Raw genomic sequence first — 22,273 nt, 5'->3', positions numbered from 1 at the left:
GTGATACAATGCTGGCCTAGCATGTGTGAGGCTCTGGGTTCAATCTCCTACACCACAAAAAATAAAAAAAGATGGGTAATAGAATGGGGAGCAGTAAAGTAGAGGAAGAGAACCAAGAAAGGAAGAGGGAAAAAACAGGAAGCACTGGGAAATGAAATGGACCAAATTATGTTATATGCATGTTATGAATATGTACCAAATCCCACTATCATGTACCAATAAAAAAGAAAGTTCCACAAAAAAGTTGGCAGTTACATTCCATTTTATTTTCCATTAAACATTCTATTCACCCCATAGTTAGAATGTTTCATCTTTTTAAAATGGAAATTGAGATGTGCCACTCTAAACAAACGCTGTCTAGGTTATAAGTAAAATTTTACAAGTTTATCAACACTTAAACTTGGATTTTCCAGCCAGATGCAGTGGCACACACCTGTAATCCCAGCTAATCAGGAGGCTGAGGAGGATCTCAAGTTGAAGGCTAGTATGGGCAATTTAGTGAGACTCTGTCTCCAAACAAAATAAAATAGTAAGACTGGGTATATAGCTCAGTGGTAGAACTTTCCAGTACCAGGAAAACAAAACAAAACACTTGGGTTTTCCTTTCTGGCTGGCCTGTGAACCCACCCTCCTTGTACTGAGCCTCTACCTAGCACCAGGCTGCTAAGGGTTAGCAGTGATGAGTGAGGGTTTCTGTCTGCCTAACTAGGAAAATGGAGTACACATACAAATAAAATGATTACAATCTGAACTATGAATGGGAAAACGCATGCAAGGGACAGGGGCAGAAGATGAGGTAGGATGGGTTGACCTCGCAAGGAGTTTATCCTGATAACAAGGAAGGTCCCAAAGAGTTTTTAGTAGAGTGGCACATCTCAATTTCCATTTTAAAAAGGTCATTCTGCCCAGGTACAGTAGTGAATTATCTGTAATCCCAGATACTCAGGGGGCTGAGGCAGCAGGTTCAAAGCTAGCCTCAGCAATTTAGTGAGGCCCTAAGCAATTTAGCAAGACCCTGACTCAAAAAATAAAAAAGGCTGGTGATGTGGTTCAGTGATTCAGTGCCCCTGGGTTCAATCACTAGTACCAAAAAAAAAAAAAAAACACACACAAAAAACAGACAGCACTGGTGACACACACCTGTAATCCCAATAGCTCAGGAGGCTGAGGCAGGAGGATAGCAAGTTCAAAGCCATCCTCAGCAATTTAGCAAAGCCCTAAGAAACTGAGCAAGACCCTGACTCAAAATTAAAAATAAAAAGAGATGGGGATGTGGCTCAGTAGTTAAATCCCCTGGGTTCAAACCCCAGTTATAAAACCAAAAAACAAACAACAACAACAACAACAAGAAGAAAACTCAGAAGAGTCAGCCATCTGCCCCACTGCCCAGCTTTCTGCTGGGCTCCTCAGATCTGAGAACTTCATTTTCTGCTAACCATGGGGTGATTCCCACTGAAACCATCTCCTCTGGACCTTCTGAGAGGGAGGGAAGAGATGGCTGAAGATGTTCCTCTGGCCAATCTTTATCAAGGGCATGGGTTCTCTTTCCAAGTTCATCACTTTTGGTGGGCCGGATGCCAGAAGGTACTGAGGAGGCAGAGACTGAAGCAGCCCACAATCCAGGGCTCCCAGACAAAAATGCTGGGGAAGTGCAGAACATCTCACTCTGGCTGGAAGCCATACTCACCCCTGCATGAGACCCCCAAACCAGGGCGGGCTGCAAATGAGCCGTTGAGGGGAGTCTATCTTCTTCAGAAGGTCATAAGAGAAGCCCTGGATGATGGCCTGCATGTGTGAGGCACAGCGCTGCATAAACTCCACCATCTGCAACACAAGACAAAGACACTCAATGCTGGCCACACCAGCCCTTAATGGGAGTTGAAAGCTTGGATGTGAAGATGAATGGTCTGAGGAACTGAGAGCTCCCAACAGGTAAATCTCTGGAAAAGGGAGGGCTCCAAGTGATTTTCTAAAGATATGAAATGATTTCCACGGAGAAGACTTGTCAATGATTTCCAACTCCCTTCTTCAATAGATGAAGAAAATGGGCAGGAAAAACCAACAGCTAATAAGCAGGAGAGCCAGAAGTAGGGAAGGAGACTGGATGCAACAGTGCTCACACTATACATGACCTTTTGTTTACATTTGTTATGATATTTAGTCTTCATTAAAACATATCACAATGCTAAGTGAGGTAGTGCACACCTGAAATTCCATCTACTCAGCAGGCTGAGGCAGAAAGACTGCAAGTTTGACATCAGCCTCAGAAACTCAATGATACCCTATTGCAAAAAAACACGTACTCTTGTTTGTTTGTTTGTTTTTTCAGTGCAGGGCTCCCAAAAAACAATACATCACACCTGCCAGTGTGTGAACTCAAGCAGGTTACTTAATGTCAACAGGCCTCAGTTTCTCTGTTTATAAAATGAGGAACATATTATTGTCTATCTGAGAAATTGTTGTTAGATTAAAAGTAAGTTACTACATGAAAAACACTTAGAACATGAGTCCTAGTAAGTAGTAGTTAAATGGGTTAGACAAATTATAATTGTTCTCCATTCCCACTGCACAGATGACTAGAAAGGTTCACTAGACTTATCCTAGGTTTTACAGGGTAATTTGCTTTAACCCAGGCATACGTGTCTAATGCCAATGTTAAGACTTGCTGCAAGCCCTGTGCTGCACCAGGATACTGACTCTCAACTCAGTGTTCTTCCATTGGGTATGACTGCAAAGTGGGATCCATACTTACCGGGGTGCTGCGATCCTTCCCTGCTGCCAAGGCCCAGGTCTGTGGGTTTCGACCCTTCTCGTCATGGAGCCGCAGGTCACCTCCTGCATCCAGCAGTTTGCTAAGGATCCACTGATTTCCTGAAAATGCTGCTGCATGAACAGGTGTGCTCCCATCAAAGCAGCGGCTGGGAGTAGGAAGGAAGGAATTGTACAGTGAGTGTCCATGACAAAACTCCTTCCTTCCAGGATGGAGGATTCAATACATAACACAGGGCTCCCAGTTTACACTGGCAACCTTCATCGATTATTCACGATGCCCTGGTCTGTGCCAACAGGAGCTTAACACTCATCTTTTTTCCATCATTAACTTTACCCTCCAAGATATTATCTTTCCCATGTCCATTAAATAAGGAAACAAAAGGGCAAGGCTGAGGTTCATACACAAATATGTGTCTGACTACAAACCATAGTGTTCTTGCCCTAGCACCCCCTGATATTGACTGCCCTTTCTTGTCTACAGTACCCTAGGGTCAGGCTGGTCAAGCACAGTAACCGGAAACCATCTCTCGTGTGACAATTGTTCTGAGACAAGCATCATGGTGCACAACTATAATCCTAGGGACTAAGAAGGCTAAGGCAGGAGGATGGCAAGTTCAAGGTCAACCGGGGTAACTTAGCAAGACCCTGTCTCAAAATAAAAAACAAAAAGGGCTTAGGATGTAGTTAGGTGGTAGGAAGCCTGGAAGAGCACCCCTCGATTCGGTTGTACCATCAAAAAAGAGACAATTGTTTTAGGCGCCACCCCTCCTTAAACCTTGCAGTTGAGACCCATAACACATTGGCATAACCAATTCAGATAAGGATCTCACTAAAATAAGTCTTGCCTTCATCAGAAACCACTCTTCATCTAAAAAAAAATAAAATTTCAAGTGTGGCCAGGATAGATGAATCAACCTGAAGATCGAACAACATACTGTACATTCAAAACCCAACTTAAAATACCATCAATGCCATTAAACTATGTGAGACAAGGTATGGCTTTTATTGTGACTAGGGTATGGTGACGGTGTGATGTATAGTTAGTTTCTTAACCCGGTTGCACATCATAACCACATGGGAAGTTTTGCCCTTTAGTTGAAAAACAAACACAATTGGGATAAGGAGGACGGAAGGGGAAAGGAAAGGAAAAGAAGTTAACAAAGGAACAAAGAAAAAAAATTAAAACCTTGCAACTCTAGGCTGGAAGCAGTGGTGCACACCTGTAATCCCAGTGGCTTGGGAGGCTGAGGCAAAAGCAAGGTGCTAAGTAACTTATTTAGAGACCCTGTCTCTAAATAAAATACAAAATAGGGCTGGGGATGTGGCTCAAAGGTCAAGTGCCCCTGAGTTCAATCCCAGGCACCCTGCCGACACACACCAAAACAACAACAACAAAAAACCTTTGCAACTGCAGATACACAGTTTTCTTGTCCAAAGGCAGCTACTATTACAAGTTTTTCTATCATTTCAGGATTTTCTATGTATATACAAAAGCATGAATATGAATATATTGTATAATCTGTTTCCCACCTAAATTTTTTCATTTAACACCTTGCAAGGGAGTACACGTCCAAGTGGAATCAAAATATATAGTTTACTGGGTCGCAAGTTCAAAGCCAACCTGACTTAGCAATATCCTAGGTAATTCATAAGTGTCACAGTAGAATGGGTAGAGAATAGTGATGGGAGGGGAGGGGAGGGGTGAGGGGATAGGGAAGGCAGCAGAATACAACTGACACTAGGATTGCTGTATGTATACACATGGATGTATAACCAATGTGATCCTGCAATCCGTACACGTGGAAAAATGAGAATTCATACCCTATTTGAATCAAATGTATGACATGTCAAGATCATTGTATTGTCTTGAGCAACTAATAAAAAAAAACATAATTCATAGAGACCCTTTCTCTAAATAAAAAATACAAAGGGCTGGCGATGTGGTTTAGTGGTAAAGCACCCCCTAGATTCAACCCCTGGTACTTAAACAAATAGGGTTAGGGATATAGCTAAGTGGTAGAGCATCCCTGGGTTCTATCTTCAGTATGAATGTTGAGGGGACTACCCTTGAGAACACTTATTTTCTAGCTACTGATGTTCTTGTACTTACTGATTTGGGTCTGATCCATAATCCACCAGAACATCAACTACCTTTGTAAGGCCCAATAATGCTGCAACAAAAAGTGCTGTTTGGCCCAAAGAGTTAACTGCATCAACATAAATTCCTGCAAAAGCAAATACAGAATTAATGCAAACATCAGAAATCTTTCTAAAATGAAACTAGAAAATTTCAATATAAAATTACATTATATTTCTTGAATTACTGCTGTGAACTTTAAAAAAAGGGTAGATGGATCCATCGTAACACACACAGAGAGGCACAAATAAATTAGAAGGCAAACCTAGTGTTTTATTTATCAAAAATGTTTCAAAAACTGCGCTGAAATAATACACTCTGATATTATTTTCTAAAAAAGAAAGAATGAAAGAAATTAAGGCTGGAGTGGTAGCACATGCCTTTAAACCCAGCGACTCAGGGAGGCTGAAAAGCAGAATTCCAAATTTAATGTAAATCTCAAGGGCCTAAACAACCTAGTTGAGCCACTGACTGAAAAAAAATAAAATGAGTTAAAGACATGCCTCAGCCTTGTGCGTGCCTCTGGGTTCAAGTCCAATACCAAAAAGGACAACAAAAAAAAGTAAGTATGGGGTTAGGGTTGTGGCTCAGTGGTAGAGCATTCACTCAGGGCATGTGGGAGGCCCTGGATTCGATCTTCAGCACGGCATTAAATAAATAAATAAATAAATAAATAAATGCATTGTATTGTTTCCATCCACACCTAAAAAATATTAAAATAAAAAATAAAGGTAATAAAAAAGGAAATTGATTTTTAAAACACTCACTAAAATAAGTCTTGCCTTCATCAGAAACCACTCTTCATCTAAAAAAAAATAAAATTTCAAGTGTGGCCAGGATAGATGAATCAACCTGAAGATCGAACAACATACTGTACATTCAAAACCCAACTTAAGGGGCTGGGGATGTGGCTCAAGCGATAGCGAGCTCGCCTGGCATGCGTTGGGCCATCCTCAGCACCACATACAAACAAAGATGTTGTGTCCCCAAAAAACTAAAAAATATTAAAAATTCTCTCTTTAAAGAAAAAAGTGAATCATCTTCTCTCCCGCTTTCTGTAGACAGAATAATAAAAAACCCACCAAACTAAGGTTTAAAAAGGAAACGCTGTGTGGGGCTGGGGACGTGGCTCAAGCGGTAGCGTGCTGGCCTGGCATGCGTGCGGCCCGGTTCCATCCTCAGCCCCACATACAAACAAAGAGGTTGCGTCTGCGGAGAACTAAAAAATAAATATTAAAATTCTCTCTCCCTCTGCCTTTCTGTCTCTTTAAAAAAGAGAAAAAAAAACGCTGTGCAACTTAAGAAAAAAAGCTATACCTACACTTTGTAACATCAAGAAAAAAAACCGGAAACCACTCAGACTGCGTTCCCTCCCTCTCACTCCCCTTAAACGGAGAGAAGAACGATCATCAATGGCAAAAAGCAATTGCAGCAAAGCAACACCACATGCCTGCTTCACGCTCAGAAGGAAACGCTACAGCTCCTCCTCGTGGTTTTCGGTACTCTACACGATCAGAGAAACTTCTCTAGTAACGAACTATAGAAATGATCCCTGAAAGTATAGTCTTAACATTCACTCCCCTTCCTTTCCCAAGTGCATGAAACACACACACATTTTGCAGATGGTGAATTGGTCTTCCAGCACCAGACTTCTAAAATGTATATTGGCAGATGTTTTCTAAAGAAAATCTTTCTATTACAATAGTTATGTAAAGCGGTTTGAATACGCTTTTGAGTTTTCAAAGACATTACAAGCTGGCACATTAATTAACATTCGGTTGTTAAAGAGCCAATCACACGCCAGTTATTTCCAGCCCCGCCCCAGTGCCGCTACGCAACGTTTTTTACCCACTGACAAGTGCTGACGTCTACCAAGCGCGCCAGAGCCCCGGCAACCGTCGCAATCGTAACTCGTTTTGGACCCGTGGTCGAAGCTATGAGACTTCACCAAAAAAACGAAACAATTAAGAGTGAAAGCGATAATCCAAAGCCAAAGGCTCTGACACCAGCACAGCCCTATTTTAAAATTTTTATCCTGTTATCAAAATACCAGGGAACCGGGCGTGGTGGTGTTCGCCTGTATTAGCAGCCACTCAAAAGCAGAGGCAGGAGGATGGCAAGTTCAAGGCCAGGTTCAGAAATTTAGCGAAACGAAAAGTAAAAGGGCTGGGATGTAGTTCGGTGGTAGACCGCCCCTGTTTTCAATCCCCAGTACCAAAACACAAAAAACGAAAAACAGGAATAAGCGTCGTGTGACGCCCATGAGAAGCTCATGGATGTGCATAGTTTCCGAAGAGTTCACGGTGAGCACTGCCATTTCGACAAACCAAACTCCCAAAATTAGATTGACTCTGGTGTGTCTTAATGCTTTGCTGTCCATAAAAATGATTTCTGAAGAAGCTTGATCCTTAATTTGGGTCTTTTTACTGGCAAAGGTAGGCTAACCAATAACTTTGGGTAGCACTGATCCAATGGCACCTCAGCCAGAGGTGTAGTCAAGTAGATGAATGAAATTTCTGTGCTATAGCCAAACCTTATAAAAATAGAACCGATAATCTGTGAACACCGCAAGATATGCCCTGATAGCAGCTAAAATTTGACTGTGATGGGTAACCTATCCCTTCCCTGCCTGAACTCCATTTTGTGGTGCACAGTCATCTTCACTACAGTGTTGACTCTGTTTTGTCAATTTCTGTTCATAAGTTTCTGAGGGGGGGAGTGATCTTTCTGTTTGTCTGAAGGAATAATGGTATTTTCACAAATATTTTAAATGAAAACCATGCACACACAGAGATACCAAAGATGTATTATTTTGTCCCCCCCCCCAAGGAATTTTCTACAAACAACATGGTTTTTGTTTATATGAACAGGTCAATGTATTATTCCTCTGCTGTAAGCTTCTGTGGCTACCCATCTCCTGGGTTAAAACAAAACTTTTCTACAGCCTTAGAAGGCCTTGCATAAACTGATCCACACTCACCTCCTTAGTTTTCTTTGTACCCCACTTCTCTCACTCTGTCCACACTGGCCATATAGTTCCTCATACTCATATTTTCTTCTGCCAGGAAGTCATTACAAACTGTTCTGACAGACATTTCCCTCCAACCTCCAAACCCCAACATCATTATTTAGACATCTAACCAAGTGCTATTGTCTCCAAATCTTTCCGCAACCTCCTTAGATCATTCTATATGTGATTATTTGATTAATGCCTATAACCTGCATGAGACTTTTAGGTTCCAGAAGGGCAGGGACTGTGCATGGTTTTACATTCACAATATCTCAAGCACCTAGTATTAAATGAATAAATCCAAGAGCATAGAATAGGGCTAGATAGGGCTGGTTAACATTATATTATTAGCCATTCTTAAACTGGGGAGGGGATGAGTCAACAAAGATACTACCCAATCTGTGAAGGGTTTAAGGTCAGCCCTGAGGTCTACTAACATCTTAAGAGAAGATTGAGTGTGGGGAAAGGGGGAACAAACAGATGGGAGGAAACACAGAAGGTGGGTCGTGGTGGCAAAAGAATAAGACTTCCAAAAAGGAGGATCAGTTAGTGTTGACGCCAGAGACATCCAGTAAGAAGAAGCAGTGTTCATGGTGAGAGCAGTGCTAGCAGGGTTTATATTTCTTACTGCTCAGGGATTGCTGTTACCAAGTATATGTGGTATATTTGTGTCCCCTATTAGAGTGTCTCCCCTACTCTAGAGGAACTGCCAAATGTATCTCCTTAATTTCAGTACCTGGTATCTGTCCAACACAAACAAGCCTAACAGTAGAGAACAGCAAAGAATAGTGAGGGAAGCCAGGTATTGTAATGCACACGTAGAATCCCAGCGAGTTACTAGGGATGCCGAGGCAGGAAGATGACAAGTTTCAGGCCAGCCTAGCCAACTAGGCAAGACCTGTCTCAAAATAAAATAAAGCGCTGGGCGCGGTGGCACATGTGTGTAATCCCAGTAATTTCAGAGGCTGAGGCAGGAGGATCACCAACCTCAGCAACTTAGCAAGGCCCTAAACAATTAAGCAAGACCCTGTCTCAAAATAAAATATAAGGAGTGACCAGCACGCTGGTTTTATACAAGAGGTTCGTAGCATAGAAGTTAACTAGTGAGATCAAAATAAACACACAAGACTCAATTACCTTTTTCTTTGACCAGGTCCGAGACAGCCCTCCCTCTGGCTCTCACCTCGAACCACCCGGTGGGGCAGCAAGGCTTACTCAGGACTAGCAGGAGAGAGAGAGAGTGAGCACGCCAGGGAGTGGCCTTTTATTGGGGAACAAAAAATTCAGGGGAAAATTCCATCCAATGAAGGTCGAGCGGGGCAGCATTCCAAGGTCAGGGTCAGTGATTGGTCTCAGGGTCAATGGTCAGTCACACCCCCACACGGACAGGCTCTCGCACCTGGAGAGGGTGGGGATAGCTCCGACACAGTTTGGCCAGAATGCCTCACACCCAATCAGGGAGGTGCCCAATCAAGTGCGAGAATGGCTTCCCACAAAGGAGGGCATGGTGACACAAGCCTGTAATCCCAGTGGCTAGGGAGGCTGAGGCAGGAGGATCAGGAGTTCAAAGCCAGCCCCCACAAAAAGTGAGGCACTAAGCAACTCAATGAGAACCTGTCTTGAAATTAAATATAAAATTGGGCTGGAGATATGGCTCAGTGGTCCAGTGCCCCTGAGTTCAATCCCCAGTAGCCCCCAAAATAAAATAAAATATTAAAAAGCATTGGATGTGGTTTGTGGTTTTAAGCACCCATGGGCTCAATCCCTGGTAGAAATAAATAAATAAATAAATAAATAAATAAATAAATAAATAAATGGAGCTGTAGGTGTAGCTCAGTGTTAAAGTGTCCCTGGGATCAATCCAGTCCTGCAAAACAGAAACAAACAAATGAAAAGAATGGGAAGACCTCTCCATGGATGTCTGATGCTTTGCTTATTGTGGGAACAAAGTACTAACTACACTTTGTTCTTTTTGTAAACTCTGGAAGACATAGAATCCTCATTAGGGCAAAGTGAATACATGCTTACTGTCCAATACAATAAAGATAATTTTCCCTCTGCAGCAAAGGGTATGCTGTCTATTATAAAGGATCCATGTTCCCTAACCTCAAGGTTCCTTTACTGTAAAACAACCCATTACATATACAATATCATCTGGTTCTTTTTGCTTGGCTCTATAAGAACTGGGGTTAGAGGAACTAAACACAAAAATTATATTCTGGCTACTGTAACAAACTATCATTCATCTCTGACCCAGGCATCTCAGCAATCATAAACCTATAGCAGGCTAACATTTAAACTAATCAGTTTGTGTCAGAAAGGACCACAGATAAGGGAAACAGGTTTATTAATCCCTGGGACAAGGCAAATAAACCCAACCAAGATCTTGAAGGGCTTTTGGGACTAGGAAGCATTTTTGGAGGCCCTGAGTAGATGGAATCCAGAGGCATTTTACCAGTGAGCTAAATCCACAGCCCCTTTTATTTCAGGTTTATTTTTATTTTACTGCAGGGTTTCCGCTAAATTGCTGAGGCTGGCTCAAACTTGCAATCCTGCCTCAGCCACCCCCCATCTCCGAGTTGTGGGATTAAAGGTATGGCACTCCCCTGGCATTGAGTCACCATTCTTTATGTGATACAGGTGTCCTAAAGAGGAAAAAAAATTTAAAAAAAGTTGAAAAATCTGGTGTGGTGCTGCATCCCTCACCTAAAATCCCAGCTATTCAGCAGGATCACAAGTCTGAGGGCAATCAGAGGAACCCTACTGAAACCCAAGAAAATAAAAGGGAGAAAAAATAAACATGGCTTGGAAAAAAAAAAATCACTACCCTTACAATTTCACAACTAAACAAATCCTCTGAAAAATTTCTTATAAGTCCTATGAGACTAAGCTGTAAAATGTTACCAAGCCTGAAAGAAAAACCACTGCTGTCTTTAAGAAAACAAAGTTTGCAACAGAACCCACTCAGACTGTGTTCTCTCCCTCTTAATCTCTAAAGAGAATTAAGAACGATCATCAATGGCAAAGGACAGTCACCATAAAGCGACACCCAGAGCCAGCTTCACGCTCAGAAGAGACCACTCAACTCTTCCTCGTGGATTCCGGTACTCTACACGATCAGAGAAACTTCTCTAGTAACATACTATAGAAATGATCCCTGAAAGTATAGTCTTAGCCTACTCCCACCGGGCCCTGCAGGGTCTACCATGATTATTCACTTTTAGATGAAGATGAGGTAGGTTTCCCCTCCTCCCCGCCCCGATTTCTAATTCCACTATAAATCATAAAACACACTTTGTACTACAGTATTTTCAAACACTGTCATTTTACAACACAGTTTAACGTTCTAGATGAAAATGTAAGTTTTTAAAAAAAGTTTTCAACACATCCAGCTGAATTAACATAATGACTAACGACAGCCAGTCACGACCTGGTTTTTAGAGCCAAGGAGGCGTTCTCTCCTTGGTTCTAAAAGTGGCCCCGCCCCTTACAGCTAAAGGGAAGGGCGGGCGTGGCCTCTGAGAATCTGGTTGCTTCTGGGTGACTGGTAAATCAGAGCAGTTGCTCAAAACAGCTGCCTAAGAATTTAACTTTCAAGCACTAGTTAAGAGGCAGGTCACTGTGACCGTGGCAAGGAGGGGGAATTGGGTAACTGAGACCCAACACTTGGAAAACAAAACCTTTTGTGTTTTGTGCCGTGTTTGCAATTACCGATCACTCTTTGAATATTAAAAATAAATCTAATTGTCTGGTAGGTTGGGCATTATTTCTTCCGTGAACAAATACGTGTGTCAACCATTAGGGTTGTATTAGGGGTTTGGGGTTTTGTTTTGTTTTTGAGAATTCTATTATAAAATTAGTTTTTGCACACTCTATGCTGAGCTATTATATCACCAGCCCTTTTTATTTTGAGCAGGATCTGGCTAAATTGATCAGGCTGGCCTCCAACTTATTATCCTCTTGTCCCAGCCTCCCCAGTCCCTGGGATTACATGAATCCACCGCCATGCACAGCACATTAGCTACCATTTACTGACAGTCTGTCACATATTCAATATTTTTTTTTTTTTGGATTTTTAGTTGTAGATGGACACAATACCTTTTTTTTACTTATTTACTTGTATGTGGTGCTGAGGATCAAATCCAGTGCCTCACATGTGCCAGACAAGCACTCTACCACTGAGCTACAAGCTCAGCCCCTCAACAAAATTTTGAGTGCTTTTTTTTTTTTTGGGGGGGGGGCACTGGCATTAAACCCAGGGATACTTTACCACTGAACTATACATACCCCTGACCCTTTTTATTTGGAGACAGGTCTCACTAAATTGCCGAGGCTGGCCTCAAATGTGTGATCCTACTGCCACAGCCTTCCAAGTTAATGTCACTACAAGTATGTTCAAGAGTGCTTTACATGTAAAATATTAATCACCTCAGCTATATAGCCAGAGAAACTCAGGCATGAAAAAACTAGGTAACTTGAATAAGGTCACAGCTGTTGATCAGAGCTGGTAGATCCCAAAAGAAAAGAATGATCATCAATGACAAACAACAGTTACAGCAAGGCAACATCAAGAGTTGGTTTCATGCTTGGGAGAAAGTTGCACCTCTTCCTTGTCATTTTCTTATATGTTTTAGAGAAATTTCTCTAGTCTCAACTATAGAAATAGCCCATGAAGGCAGGCATGGTGGTGCACGCTTATAATCCCAAGGATTTGGGAGGCTGAGGCAGGAGGATCACAAATTCAAGACCAACCTTAGCAACTTAGCGAGGCGAGAGGTGCTGGTGGCTGGGACTGTGGCTCAGTGGTAGAGTGCTGGCCTAGCATGTGTGAGGCACTGGGTTCAATCCTCACCAGGTAAACATTAATAAATAAAATAAAGGTATTTTGTTCATCTACAACTAAAAATATTATTTTTTTAAAAAGTGCTAGGGATGTGGTTCAGTGGTTGAATGTCCCTGGCTTCAATCCCTGATACCAAAAATAAGTAAATAAATTAGTAATAAATAAATAAATGGCCCATGAAAATAGCCTTGACCTTGAAAGCACGGTCTTTGCCAGGTCTATTACAGCTATATTGTTTTAATTGATGACAAGATTTTTCCACGTACTATAGAAGAAATACCAGATAAATATATTTTGAGGGTGTTGTTTTATATGCAACTTTCAAAAAAATATTCTGAATACTTCTGAAAGGTTTTTTTGGGGGGGTTCCGGGGATTGAACTCAGGGACATTCAACCACTGAGTCACATCTCCAGCCCTATTTTGTATTTTAGAGACAGGCTCTCACTGAGTTGCTCAGCATCTCCCATTGCTGAAGCTGGGGGTGGGGGTAGGGGGGATGGAATATTACAGGCGTGCGCACCACCATGCCAGGCCTGAAAATTTCTAAAACACAATTTTTTTTCCTTTCTCTCTCTCTCTCTCTTTTTTTCCCCGTAGTACTGGGGATTGGAGTCAGAGCCTCCCACCTACTAAGTATTCTACCACTGAAACACACTCCCAACCGTTTTAATCTCATTTTGAGTCAGGGACTTGATCTGCCTCAGTCTATGGTGTAGTGGGGATTACATCATCATGTATACCATCATGCACAGCAAGACTTGTTATTAATTAGCCTATTACAGACTGTCAGGTTGGTGGTGGTGACTTAGGAACAAAGCACCAAGCAGCCCCTGGGTGAATGAAGCATAAATCAGGCACCTAAGGAACTGCCTGTCAATCAGCAGGGTCTCCTGGCCAATCCTGGATCTCAGCCAGTTCCCCGGACCAACTCTAGTGCGACAAGGGACTCTAAAAAATCCCTTTTCCTGTCCCAAGCCCTTCCTTTCCTCCCGTAAGCCCCATAAAATTCCAGTTCCATCCAGCCCCCATGAGGTTTCTCCTCAGGCCCTCTTCCTATCTGCTCTGCTCCCGCCCCTGGGAGTGACATCTCAATAAAGCCTCCTTTAGCGGCCTTTTAAAATATGCCTCTTTTTGGCTGCTGCCATTGCCTGAACTTACACAGACAAAAGTCAGTTAGAAGCTAGGGACTTCTGTCCCTAAAAACACTTTCTGACCTGTTTAAAGAAAAAGGGTTTGTTTTGCTGAGAAGAAGCTTTTTAGTTTGAAACCATCCCATTTATTGATTCTTGATTTGACTTCTTGCATTTTAGGAGTCTTGTTAAAGAAGTTGCTGATCATGAAGTAGATTGGGGTCTGCTTTTTTTCTATTAGGTACAGAGTCTCTGGCCTAACTCCTAGGTCCTTGATCCACTTTGAGTTGAGTTTTGTGCAAGGAAGAGACAAGAGGTTTAATTTCATTTTGCTGCATATGGATTTCCAGTTTTCCCAGCACCATTTGTTGAAGACGCTATCTTTTTTCCAATGTATGTTTTTGGCACCTTTGTCTGGTCTGAGATAACTGTATTTATTTGGGTTTGTCTCTGTGTCCTCTATTCAGTACCATTGGTCTACAAGTCTTTTTCGGTGCCAATACCATGCTGTTTTTAAAGAAACAATTAATGAAGTGAAGAGAGAGCCTACAAAATGGGAGCAAATTTTTACCAAATGCACATCAGATAAAGCACTAATTTCCAGAATATATAAATAACTCAAAAAACTTAACAATAGGGCTGGGGATGTGGCTCAAGCAGTAGCGCGCTCGCCTGGCATGCTCAGGGCACTGGGTTCGATCCTCAGCACCACATAAAAATAAAATAAAGATGTTGTATCCACTGAAAACTAAAAAATAAATATTAAAAAAACCTTAACAATAAAAAACAAATAACCCAATCAATAAATGGGCTAAGGAAATGAGCAAATACTTCATAGAAGAAGATATACAATCTATCAGCAAATTTATCAAAAATGTTCTACATCTATAGCAATTAGAAAAATGCAAATCAAAACTACTCTAAGATTTCATCTCACTCCAGTCAGAATGGCAATTATCAAAAAATCAAGCAACAGTAAGTGCTGGTAAGGATGTGGGGGAAAAGGTACACTAATTCAGTGCTAGTGGGATTGAAAAACCACTCTGGAAAGCAGTATGGAGATACCTTAGAAAAAACCTGGAACAGAACCACCATTTGACTAATTATCCCACTCTTCAGTCTATACCCAAAGGACTTAAAATCAGCACGCTATAGAGATGCAGCCACTTCAGTGTTTATAGCAGCTCATTTCACAATAGCTAAACTGTGAAAACAGGCTAGATGCCCTTTAATAGATGAATGGATAAAGAAACTCGTATATACACACACCCACACACACAAAATACACAAAGAATGAAATTAATGCATTTATGGGTAAATGAACATAATTAGAGAATATCAAGCTAAGTGAAGTAAGCCAATCTGAAAAAAACTAAAGGCCAAAAGTTTTCTGATAAGTGGATACTGACCCATAATGGGCAGGGGGTAAGGGAAGAAGGGATGAACTTTGGATTGAGCAGAGGGGATGAAGAAGAGGAGAGAGGGAGTGTGGGGGGAAAGATGGTGAATGATTTTGACATTATTACCCCTATGCATAAATGGTGTAACTCTAAATCATACACAACCAGAGAAATGAAAAGTTGTATTCCATTTGTGTAATTGTTTTAAAAAATAAAAGATAAAGGGTAAGGGCTGGGGATGTGATTCAGTGGTATACCACTTTCCTAGCATGCATGAGTTCCTGGGTTTGATCCCCAGCACCACAAAAGGAAAAAATTTTAAAAATATCCTAAATTTTGGAAGTTAATAGGTAGATTAAAGTATCCATGTGCTGGACATGTGAGTATGTGTGGGAGGCCAACCTTGCACGTGACTGAGTTACACTCCCCGGCTGGGTGCTGAGGCGCTCAGTCACAGAAATGTGGCACCCTTCTTGGGTGCGAGGGTCGGTGTCTCGTGCATCGTGCATCGGTGTGTCTTGCTACAGCCCCATGGGTGAAGCTACGCTCACCTGTTCCTTTGTAATATAACCCCTTGCCCTGTTTAGGATAGAATCTTCCATGGAAGTGCCTTGTGTGTGTCCCCTTCTCTTACTGCCCTTGGGTGTGGCCTATCCAGGTGTCAGTCAACCTGCTGACAGTGGACATCAAGAAGATACTCAGCCCCCTGAAACCTGACCCCTTGCCTCATTTGAAGAGTTTCTCTCAATAAAAGGCATCAGCGCGTACTCTCGCTCTCTCTCTCTCCTTCTGCGGACCCTTAAGGTCAGAGGAGCCATCACAGCGACCCCAAAGAAAAAGGTATTTGTGTCTCTTGTGTGGTTATTTTGTGCAGCCCAGTTAGCCCAGTTTAACTAGAGTGACCCCTGAGCCTTTGAGTCGCGAGATCAGAAACCCAGCAAGTATGGACAGAAGAGACACTCTCTGGGGCTCATCTGGAAAACTTTTCTTTCTTTTTTTGTACTAGGGATTCCGCCCAAGGGCAATTTATTGGTGAACCACATCCCCTAGTTCTGCCCTTTTTTGGGGGGTGCAGAGTGTACGACTGTAATCCCAGTGTCTCAGGAGGCTGAGGAAGGAGGATTGCAAGTTCAAAGCCATCCTCAGCAAATTAGTGAGGCCCTCTGCAATTTAGTGAGACCCTATGCAATTTAGTGAGACCCTGTCTCAAAATAAAAAAGGGCTGGGGAGGTAGCTCAGTGGTAAAACACCCCTGGGTTCAATCCCCAACTTCATATATACCCAAAATCCAGTCTAAATGTTACATTATTTTAAAAAATTATAATAATGGCCTGGTGTGGCTGCCAATGCCTATAATCCCAGGGGCTCTGGAAGATGAGGCAGGAGGATCTCAAGTTCAAAGCCAGCCTCAGCAATTTAGAGAGACCCTGTCACAAAATAAAAATTAAAAACAGCTGGGGGATGCGACTCAGTAGTAAAGTGCCCCTGGGTTCAATCCCTAACAACAACAACAACAAAAATACACACAATAATAATAAATAAAATAATAATGTTTCTGGTGAGTCTGGAAGAGAACCCAGTCCCTTTCCACATTTCCACCCCCCGCAAAAAAAAAAAAAAAAAAAAAAAAAAAAAAACCCGGTTTAAATGAGATTTCTTTTGTTCATTTAAACAATAACAAAAGCAGCAGCAGCAAACATTTCTCCTATATTTTAATGTTCCCAGGTCCTCTACTAACTCCTTTACATGGATTACCTCATTTAGTCTTAGAAATAAGCAGTTGAAGAAAGGAAAATTTAGAAGTCTAAGTGGATTTCCCAATGCCAATCTCTGTTTGGTAGGTCCTTACCCTCAGTAAATGCTGTGTGTTTCAGTTAAGAGAGAAGAAATTGGAGGGGAAAATTAATTTTAAAAAGACTTGAGAGTTTGGGGTCGTGGATCAGTGGTAGAGCGCTTGCCTAGCATGCATGAGGCACTGGGTTTGATTCTCAGCACCACATAAATGTAAAATAAAGATATTGTGTCCACCTAAAATAAAAAATAAATATTAAAAAAAAAAGACTTGAGTGGGGGCTGTAGCTGTAGCCTATCATGCTTGAGGTCCTGGGTTTCAATCCTCAGCACTGAAAAAAAAAAATTCAGGTTTCCTAAGCTTCCATTTACTAATCTCCTCTCCTATCATACAAACCGCGGGTATACAGGCATCATGTGGCCCTCCTGGCATTACTCACTGGGAACTGGGGCTCAAATACAAAAATGACAATATTACTGTTGCTGGGACCAGTAAACTGTCTTTGTCTCTGACCTAGGAGTCCATTATCTTCTGCCAACATCCACAAAACTGATGGCTAAGTTGTCAGGATAAAGGAGAAACACCTCGCAATGGCTTATGAAGCCCTGCATGACCTGGCTTCCTCCCTGAGTCTCCACGACCCCCCCCCCAGCCCTCTTCTTTTCTGATGGAATCTGGGCCTCTAGCATGGTAAGCAAATCCACCACCACTGAGCTACATCCCAGACCCTCCAACTTCATTATTCAGCTCACTTCTGTTCTTGCCCCTTTTCCCTGGTTAACAGTGTTTAAATCTTTAGCTCTTAGGATCTCAGGTTCTCACACAGACCTCTCCTTTGAAGTACTTTTCACAGTTGTGATTTTAATTTTCTTTGCTTGATTATGTGATACTGTGTTTCTGAAGCTACAATTAGACAGACAGTCAGTATAGATAGGTAAATAGGGTCAGGTCTGATCAAGGAAGCCAATTTTGAGTGCAAGTTGGAGACTGTCCCCTGAGACTGAAATGTTAATTCCTTCTGAGCCCTTCCTCCACCATAACCTGCTCCTGCTCTAACCTGTTGCTAAGGTAACCTGTCCCAGGAATTGCCCCTTCCTACAGGGAGCTATAAGGTTGTTAATTAATGTGTCCTTGGCTGCTCCATCCTGCCCTTCTTCTTTCAGCTCACCTGTTTCCCACCTTTTGGCCATCCTACCGAGCATTCCTGGGTCTAGTCACATATGCAGGAAGAAGAAAGATAAGGGGAAGAGGGCAAGAGAACAAAGGAAGCCTAGGACACAGAAAAAGGGCAGACCACATCACTTCTTAGGATACCGGGATACCAGCTATTGCCTGCTTCTCCCTCCTGGGAGAAGTCAATGTTACTCTTTTTAAAATAAACCCTCCTTGCCTCGGCATACTTCTTTAATGTTTAAACTTAAACATGTGAGGGAGCAGAACTCTTCACCCATGACCAACAGTATCAATTCTATTGAAATCAAAACTTCAGTCTTAAACCAGATACGGTGGTGCACACCTGTAATTCCAGCAACTCAGGAGGCTGAGGCAGGAGGATTGCAAGCTTAAGGCCAGCCTCAGCAATTTATCCAGGCCCTAAGAAACTTAGGGAGACCCTAACTCAAAAAATGAAAAGGGATGGAAGGCTAGAGATGTAGCTGGAGGCTGGAGATGTGCAAAAGTGCCCCTGGGTTAAATCCCCAGTGCCAAGTAAATAAATAAATAATGAAATAAAGGGCTGGTATGTGGGTCATGGTAGTACCCCTGGGTTCAATCTCCAGTACCACTAAAAGCAAATCAAAACAACAACAACAAAACAAGAACAAACTTCTATAGCTCAGTGGTAGAGCATTTGCTCAGCACATACAAGGTTCTGCGTTTAATCCTCACCATTACAAAAATAAAAAATAAAAAAAAACAGCCATACAAACAAAAAACCCTTCAATCTTACATCCAATTCTAATTTCTCCTTCCCTCCACATTTCAGTACCCAGTCCTCTGCTGTTTTTCCTTGTTTCTCCACTCTTCCTCTGATCTCAAGGTTGTATTGTTTGTTTTTGTTTGGCTATTGTTTTTTGGTACTATGAATTGAATCCAGGAATATTCTACCACATCCCAGCCCTTTCTATTTTTTATTTTGACACAGTGTCTTGTTAAGTTGCCCAGGCTAGCCTTAAACTTGGGATCCTCCTGCCTCAGGCTCCCAAGTCACCATGCCTGACTTCAAGGCTACTTTTGGCAACTCCAAAGCTGAGATAGAGGTAAGAACCAATGATACAAAAAAGGGAATTGCTGGGGATGTAGCTCAGTGACAGAGTACTGACATGTGGGAGGCCCTAGGTTCTATCACCAGCACTGTAAGTAAGTAAATAAATAAACAAACAAATAAATACATACAAAGGAGTAGGGTAGGAGACAAAGACCTTCTAACTTAGCTGATGCTTTCTGTAGCTTTGTGTTCATACTAAAGCTTACTCTTTCGTGCAAATTGTTAATAGATCATTCCAGTACCTCTACTACAGTACACAGCACCCTGCTGCAGGCCAATGCCCTCTCCTGTGGACTTCTTGCAACCCCTCAGCTCTTGTCCTCCAAGGTTCCACCTCTCTACTCTCTGTTGAAATTCTTCATTCATGAGTAAGATCCCTTTTGGCTCAGCTACCTTCTGTGCAATCTACATGCTCCAGCATACCCTCCATGCCTAATAGAAGTGTGGCTAATCAGTCTGCTAGTCTCCCTTGCTCATTCAGTCATCAAGGACTCTTCAATATAGATGGCTGATCTCCTGACCCCTAAATTTCAGAAACAAGTTCTCTGCATGCCACCTTGGAGGGAACTGGGAAAGGGTATCATATTTCAGCTGTTAAGCAGGCTGGAACTGATTGATTAATTGATCAATTTTTTTATTAGTTTGACAGTGCTGGGGATTATAACCAGGGGCATTCTACCATTGTGCTACATCCCCAGTCCTTTAATTTTTTTTTTTTTTTAATTTTGAGACAGGGTCTAAGTTGCCCAGGCTGGCCTCAACTTGTGATTCTCTTGCCTTAGCCTCCCAAGTCTCTGACATGACAGGTGTGTGCCACTGTACCTAGTCCAAGGATCATTTTAGCCATCTCATAAGAAGATCTGCATTAGAGGGGGAATGTGTTACTCCTGTTTTCCACTTTTGAACTTTACACATAATTCCCAGACACAGATGAAGTCCAGTTTCATATCCAATTTAACCTGTTAACCCCATCCATACTACAATTAAACATCAATAATTTATTTATTTATTGCTGGGCACAGTGGCATAAGCCTGTAATTCTAGCAACTTGAGAGGCCGAGGCAAAAGGATCACAAGTTCAAAGCCAGCCTCAGAAATTTGGGAAGGCCCTAAATTTAGCAAAATTAAAAAGGCCTGGGGGGGCTGGGGTTGTGGCTCAGTGGCAGAGATCTTGCCTAGCACGCATGAGGCACTGGATTGGATTCTCAGCACCACATACAAATAATTAAAATAAAGGTCCATCAACAACTTAAAAAAATTTTTTAAAAAAGGGCTGGGATGTAGCTCAGTGGTAAAGAGACCCTCACTACAATCTGCAGTATACTGCTCCCCGAAAAAAAAGGGGGGGGGGTTGGCAGAAGAACAGCCTCCAAACAGGATTTAAGGCCTCCACTACTGAATAAAGACTGCATTGGTAGGAAACATTTCATTCCTAAATTAACTACTGGATTTCCCTTAGTAATTACTCATAGTTTTACAATGTCCCTAGATTTTCTTTAAACACTATTCAGAAATGTTGACTAAAGCCACTGTGGTGGTATATACCTATAAAGCTAGCTACTTGAAAGGCTGAGGGAGAAGGATCCCAAGTTTAAGGCCAGTCTGGGTAACTTAGCAAGACCACATCTAAAAATAAAAAATAAAAAGAGGTGGCTGGGCACAGTGGTGCATGCCTGTGATCCTAGCAGATCAGGAGGCTGAAAATGAAGGATTGCAAGTTCAAAATCAGCCTCAGTAACTTGGCAAGGCCCTAAGCAACTTAGTGAGACCTTGTCTCAAAATAAAAAGGGCTGGGATGTGACTCAGTCCCAGGTGCTCCTGGGTTCAATTCCTTGTACCAAATATATAAGTAAATAAATAAAAATAAAAAGAGGCAGAGATGTAGTTCACTGGTAGATCACCCCTGGGTTCAATTCCCAGTACCAAAAAAAAAAAAAAAGAAAAAGTAGATTAAATTGCCCCTGCTATTTTAACATAGTACTTACCTTTCTTAAGAATTTTTTTCACTTTCACATAGTTCCCTTGTTTGACATATTCATGAAGCTGAGCTTCCAAGGAGTCATTTCTTAAGGTACCAAGCCGAACAGGACAGGGGACTGGAAGATGAATAGCCCGAGACATCCTGTTTCAAAAGAGAGCATACGTATTCTAACTGAACCAAAAATACAAAGAAGCAAAATAGATTCTTTACATTTGGAAACCTGTTCACCTTCATTAATACAATTGTTCCTAAGTATCCAAAGGGGACTGGCTCCAGGACCCCTGCAGATAACAAAATCCACACATGTGGGCTGGGGTTGTGGCTCAGCGGTAGAGCACTGACCTTGCATATGCAAGGCCATGGGTTAGATCCTCAGCGCCACAAAAAAAAAATAAATAAATAAAACAAAGGTACTGTGTCCAATTACAACTAAAAAATAAATATTAAAAAAAATCCACAGATGCTCATGTCCCCTATATAAAATGGCACAGTACTTGTGTATAACCTACATGCATCCTACCCCCTGGGGGTAAGGGGTTAATGGGGATTTAACCCAGGGGAACTTAACCACTGAGCCACATCCCCAGCCCTTATTATTTTTTATTTTGAGACTAAGTTGCTTAGGGCCTTGCTAATTTGCTGAGGCTGGCCTAGCCTTGAATTTAGGATCCTCCTGCCTCAAACTCCCAAATGGCTAGAATTCACTCAGTATACTTTAAACCACCTCTAGATTATCTAGAACAACTAATACAATGTAAATCTAGGTAAATAGTTATTATACTATATTGTTTAGAAAATAATAACAAGCCTGTATAAATTTAGTACAGATGCAAGTTTTTGAAAATATTTTCTAGGGGCTAGGGATGTAGCTCAGTGGTAGAACACTTGCCTGGCATGCATGAAGCCTTGAATTTCATTTCGAGCACCACAAAAATAAATA

At 41.9% G+C, this 22,273-nt stretch overlaps 1 protein-coding gene, 2 non-coding genes and 1 pseudogene across 3 annotated transcripts in view; all 4 read right to left on the bottom strand.

Moving 5' to 3' along the window:
• Positions 1–21,473, bottom strand: part of LOC124080024 (inactive serine/threonine-protein kinase TEX14) — a 75,161-nt gene extending 53,688 nt beyond the window's left edge. Inside the window, exons 1-4 of the mRNA XM_046425874.2 lie at positions 21,338–21,473; positions 4,883–4,997; positions 2,753–2,918; positions 1,688–1,824 (exon numbers count right to left, since the gene is read on the bottom strand). Coding sequence (XP_046281830.1) covers positions 1,688–1,824; positions 2,753–2,918; positions 4,883–4,997; positions 21,338–21,473 — 554 coding nt within the window. The remainder of the gene's footprint in view (positions 1–1,687; positions 1,825–2,752; positions 2,919–4,882; positions 4,998–21,337) is intronic.
• Positions 6,261–6,477, bottom strand: LOC124080034 (small nucleolar RNA U3). The gene has a single exon (XR_006847563.1). It is a non-coding gene; the product is annotated as a small nucleolar RNA U3 (small nucleolar RNA).
• On the bottom strand, positions 10,879–11,092 carry LOC124080035 (small nucleolar RNA U3). The gene has a single exon (XR_006847564.1). It is a non-coding gene; the product is annotated as a small nucleolar RNA U3 (small nucleolar RNA).
• LOC124080030 (small nucleolar RNA U3) lies at positions 12,418–12,602 on the bottom strand (annotated as a pseudogene).
• Positions 21,474–22,273: the final 800 nt, after the last annotated feature.

The sequence above is a fragment of the Marmota monax genome, unplaced genomic scaffold (genome assembly GCF_021218885.2).
Source record: "Marmota monax isolate L192 unplaced genomic scaffold, Marmota_monax_Labrador192_F-V1.1 WCK01_AAM20220418_F8-fsc00914, whole genome shotgun sequence".
Taxonomy (NCBI): Eukaryota; Metazoa; Chordata; class Mammalia; order Rodentia; family Sciuridae; genus Marmota; species Marmota monax.
Note: the sequence above shows the minus strand (reverse complement) of the source record. Positions and strands in the feature narration are given on the sequence as shown.